The following is a 4,705-nucleotide window of genomic DNA, read 5'->3' on the forward strand; positions in this document are numbered from 1 at the left end:
GTGTGTGTGTGTGTGTGTGTGTGTGTGTCATGTGATAGTGATGTGTGTCTATGCATGATGTGTATGTATAAATAATAATGTACACACATATACACATACATATGTATGATGAATGTGTATAATGTATGTGTGTGTATGTGGTAAGTAAGTGTACATGAATGTTTGTACATTATTATTAGATCAATGGATATCTCCTGTTATTACTGGAGACAGACCACCTCCTATTTATTCCTTCACTCTAACACCAGTTACTAATAACACTGCGGTAATGTTCGGAGGCTCTACTGATAATGGAGTCAGTAATAAACTGTATATGATAAGTTTCACTAAGACATCAGTGGTGAGTTAATACTGTAGGATGGGTAATTTTAATTACGAGATTTATTTGATCACAAATTGTGGATTTACAATTAAAGATTTACAATTTAATTTATTATTTTCTCAGGATATATTAGAAGTACCTAATCCTGGAGGATCAGTACATTGGCCTAAGGGAAGATGGGCTCATTCCAGTGTACTGATTATCACTAGTTCAGGACCACACTTACTAGTGGTAGGTGGATATGATGTCTATGGTGTATGGTTACTGGATATTAACAAAAGAAAATGGAAAGAACTGGTAAGTATTATATTATGATGCTTGATAATGAAACATAAAGTGATTAACTAAATTTGTAACTCATGAGGTTTGTAATGTACATGTACATATTATGATACTCAGTGAAAACTACTGATGAATAATGCTGGTATTCAGTATATGTGTGTGTGTCTGTTTTTAGTGTGAATATGTGTTTGTGTCTTTTTGTGTTTTGTGTTTGTTTCTTTACCTAAATATGTGTGAATATACATGTACATGTGTCTGTGTCTGTGTCTGTGTGTGTGTGTAAAGATGGATTGACAATTGATAGAGTGTCAATGCTGGAATTAAAATAAATTGTATTTTATATACATTATGTACATTGTGTATGTACATTGTACATACATGTATTTGTGTGTATGTGTGCATATGTTTTAATATGTGTATGTGTGTACTAACACGTACATCATGTGTACATGTAACATGTACATGTGTGTGTATGTGTGTGAGCAATTATGCATGCTTTACATGTAGCTTTATATGTGTATGCATGTGTAGATGTACATGTATGTGTGTTAGTGTGTCATTAGTATGTGTATGTGTATGTGTGTAGATGCAGACACTTAGTAAGTTCTTAATTGAGGACTCACATGATATAATAACACACTCAGTTGTGTATACTTGTCTATTAATATATTGTGTATTATTAATTTTATTATGTGATCTTTGTGTTACATAAAACACACTGTGCAAGACTATAAAACTGTGAGTTAGTTATTGTATTTATTAACCAGATATCAAATCAATTAATATGTCATGTACAAATTAATTATTGTAATTTTAATTTTATAGATTAACCTACCAGTCAATGTCACTATGAGATACTGGCATTCTCTATCAGTGTGGAGTGTGACCCCAACTACTAACTGGATAATTCAGTTTGGAGGAGGAATAAACAGCTACAGTACTAATACAGCAGTTATTGAACTCAGTAAGTACATGTAGACAGTAGTAGTCTAGTAGATACAATGTGCATTGAATATGTAATGATAATTAGTAATGATAATATTAGAATAAAGTAAGTAATTCTTTTGATGAATATTTAATGAGAGCATTTGACGTATACCTATGATACTAATTATCACAAATTCATTCCTGCTTTGTACAATAGTGAAACATAATGACTGCAGATACAGAAACACTGATATTAATAGAAACTAGAGTGAATGAATTATTATTATCAGTGTATTTAACCATAGTAACTAACTGTAATTAATTTGTGTATTTCTTATTCTCCACTATTTTGTTACTGTATAGGATATACTAGTGATAATGATTGGTCTACTAGTGTAATACCTCTGGACCAGTATCAAGATCAACTAAGAAGAAGGATACTGAGTGATTGGGAGAATTTAGGATTAAGCAAAGAGGTTCAATTACTCAGAGGGCACCTACAAGAAAGAGAGAGAGAATTCTATGAGGAACAGCTTCAAAAAGAGATAAAAGAGAAGGAGCAGATACAACAAGATCGAGACAAAGAGCAGCAACAGCTTCTTCAAGAAAAGGCAACACTTAGTCAGCAACTTGATGATGCTACCACTCTCCTTGAGCAAGCAGAAAAGGATAAATCAACTGTTGAATTAAGTACTATTGTGTTGTACTGTTGTTTATGTGTACATTGTTTACATTATAATACTAGTGGATTAGAGAATGTTGAGTATGGAAATAGTATCCTGTACTCAATATAGGTCAAATTGTGCATGCATTAGAAATAATGAGATTGATGTAGAGTGAGCTCTGCTTACCATATATGGTATGATTAGCAATAATCATAGTACATGTATTTATGGGCTACTGTACATGAAGTGCGAATTTGTATAAGCAACAAATATCTTTTTATCCTTAATAGAATATTACAAAAAGCTCAAAATTAAAGATATTCAAATATTGGAAGAGAAGACACAAGTAGAGGAGAAGAAACAGATTATTACTGGTTAGTGTATCATCAGTACATAATATTAGATGAGAGAATATTCTATTAATGTAGAAGATTATGAAAAACTGAAACTGAAAGTAGCTGATATGGAAGAACAATATCTCAACGATAAACAGATCATTATTGGTTAGTTAACTATACACACAGCATGTAATAGATGAGACAATATGTTTATTGTGTAGATGACAATCAAAATCTCATTTCAGAGAAAGACAAAGTTATAGCTAAACTGACATCAAATGAGAAACAGATCATTACTGGTTAGTGTATCATCATCAATCAATAATAATTATTAATATTCTATTAATTTATAGACCTTAAAGAAAAGGAGTTGTACATAGCCAAACTAGTGAAGGAAAGACAAGAGATGGTCCTCAAGCAACCTATCAAAGAGACTAGTTCCATTGGACTACAATTTAATTACCTGATCCCTTCAATGGGTAAATTATTCATGTACATGTACACATGTGAATGATTGTGTGTGTACTATACTGGTATTAGATATGATGTGTGTGTATTGTTTCAGATTCACTAGACTCTAGTGTCATTATAGCTGGACAGAAGCTCTTTATCCTACAAGGAGACAGGTCTGACTCACTCCAGTGGGAGAAATATGGATTCAGATTAGAGTGTCCTCATGGAGCAGTGTCCAAGGATACTGAAGTAGCTGTTACTGCACTAGCTGGTGGTAATTTCAAGGTACCCAAAGGTACTGTGCTAGTGAGTGCAGTATATGCAATATCAGTATCTAAGGCACTATTAAAACCACTGGTAATAGAGCTACAACATTGTGTGGATCTAAGGAAGACTAGTCAGACTGGTTGCCTCAAGTTTGTGAGAGCTCCACTGAAGTCTCCTTACCAGTTCAGTATAGTTGAAGGAGGATCTTTTAGAGTTGGGAAAAGATACGGATCAATAAAGCGTGAGCAGTTCAGTTGTATGGGTATTGTAGCTGAGATGAGTAATGGAGACACACCTAGTGACAGTGAGAGTGAGGAAGGTTATGAGACACCACCTGAAGGTACATGTACATGTATCATGGCATTAGTGTTTTGTTATTAATAATGTACAATAATAGGATCAACTGATGACACACATAATGATAGTGGTAATGGAGCAGGAGAGACTAGTGAGAGAACTCCCCCACCAATAAATACTGGACTATTTCAAGGTATGTGCGACTGTAGTTGTGTTGTATAAAGTTTCATTTTCATAATAGAATCAGTAACTGCTGACTCTAATCAGAAAGTAAAAGTTGAGTCTACTTTTGGTATGTATTCATTGTATAGTTTATTAAGTACATTCATTATGAGGTTTTGTATTATTAGGTGCATCTAATGTTAGCAATGAATCAACTGAAGATGAAGTGAAACAAAAACCAAATGAAGACAAAGGTATATGTCACAGTTATTAAGTTTTAATTTATATTTCTTATACAGGAGTTACTCTACTGTACACTGGAATGATGTATCATGAAAAGAAAGAAGTTAATCAATGGATGACTACATTTTCTGTTGTTAGAGATTTAGAAGTCCTTCAGCAAGTATGTAATGTAATTTATGAGGAATGTCATTTATTGAAATTTTAGTATTTAGTGAATGAACATCCTGAAGCTGAAAAAGATGGTCCAATTGTTTCATTCAAGTACAATCAACCTGATTGTATCCTTCAGTTGTGTCTACAAGATACTCCATCACTTGAATCAGGATGGACTGTACATCCTGACCAATCCCCAATGCAAGTATGTAACAGTGACAGTGTACATGTGTATAATACACAGTGTGACTGTTACCTATTATTATAGATATGTCAATGTGTAGTGGACAAGTTTATAGACAATCCTATGTGTTCCAGTATCCATATATCAGTGTATGCTAAACCTGGTATTGCTAAGGATCCACTTCACTGTCCTATTAAATTAACTGGAATAGATCCTTCAAAAATAGTTTACATCAACCGAACACCTCCTCTTTTATCAATGAGTTAGTTTATGACGATTGATCTGTAACTATTATTTATTTATTTGTGTTGTAGACAGTACTAGCTCAAGCTCCTCTACTGCTAGTATCAGTCAAACCAGGAGAGAGACTGAAGAAGGTATGGTTGATATTAACATAATAACACACTAATCA

At 33.2% G+C, this 4,705-nt stretch overlaps 2 protein-coding genes and 1 long non-coding RNA gene across 3 annotated transcripts in view; all 3 read left to right on the top strand.

Moving 5' to 3' along the window:
- Positions 1 to 2,204, top strand: part of LOC109589201 (kelch domain-containing protein 1-like) — a 4,127-nt gene extending 1,923 nt beyond the window's left edge. Inside the window, exons 3-7 of the mRNA XM_020005315.1 lie at positions 180 to 340; positions 446 to 619; positions 1,430 to 1,568; positions 1,895 to 2,120; positions 2,195 to 2,204. Of these exons, the coding sequence (XP_019860874.1) occupies positions 180 to 340; positions 446 to 619; positions 1,430 to 1,568; positions 1,895 to 2,120; positions 2,195 to 2,204 (710 nt within the window). The remainder of the gene's footprint in view (positions 1 to 179; positions 341 to 445; positions 620 to 1,429; positions 1,569 to 1,894; positions 2,121 to 2,194) is intronic.
- Positions 2,205 to 2,347: 143 nt separating this feature from the next.
- On the top strand, positions 2,348 to 2,790 carry LOC109589203 (uncharacterized). Its single transcript, XR_002188588.1, has 4 exons — positions 2,348 to 2,390; positions 2,487 to 2,570; positions 2,625 to 2,699; positions 2,756 to 2,790. It is a non-coding gene; the product is annotated as an uncharacterized LOC109589203 (long non-coding RNA).
- A 188-nt stretch (positions 2,791 to 2,978) lies between these two features.
- On the top strand, positions 2,979 to 4,702 carry LOC109589202 (uncharacterized). The gene is made up of 9 exons (XM_020005316.1): positions 2,979 to 3,013; positions 3,100 to 3,594; positions 3,652 to 3,744; positions 3,793 to 3,843; positions 3,902 to 3,967; positions 4,013 to 4,116; positions 4,162 to 4,314; positions 4,378 to 4,555; positions 4,608 to 4,702. Exons 1-9 carry the CDS (start codon positions 3,010 to 3,012, stop codon positions 4,700 to 4,702), a joined length of 1,239 nt encoding a protein of 412 aa, XP_019860875.1. The 5' UTR covers positions 2,979 to 3,009.
- Positions 4,703 to 4,705: the final 3 nt, after the last annotated feature.

This window comes from Amphimedon queenslandica, unplaced genomic scaffold (genome assembly GCF_000090795.2).
Source record: "Amphimedon queenslandica unplaced genomic scaffold, v1.1 AMPQUscaffold_11547, whole genome shotgun sequence".
NCBI classification, from domain to species: Eukaryota; Metazoa; Porifera; class Demospongiae; order Haplosclerida; family Niphatidae; genus Amphimedon; species Amphimedon queenslandica.

What these genes read in the sequence shown, in the direction of transcription:
- LOC109589202 (XM_020005316.1), top strand. An exon ending in TTATGAGACACCACCTGAAG is followed by an intron (nt 3,595 to 3,651) that starts GTACATGTACAT and finishes GTACAATAATAG; the next exon opens with GATCAACTGATGACACACAT. An exon ending in AAAACCAAATGAAGACAAAG is followed by an intron (nt 3,968 to 4,012) that starts GTATATGTCACA and finishes TTTCTTATACAG; the next exon opens with GAGTTACTCTACTGTACACT.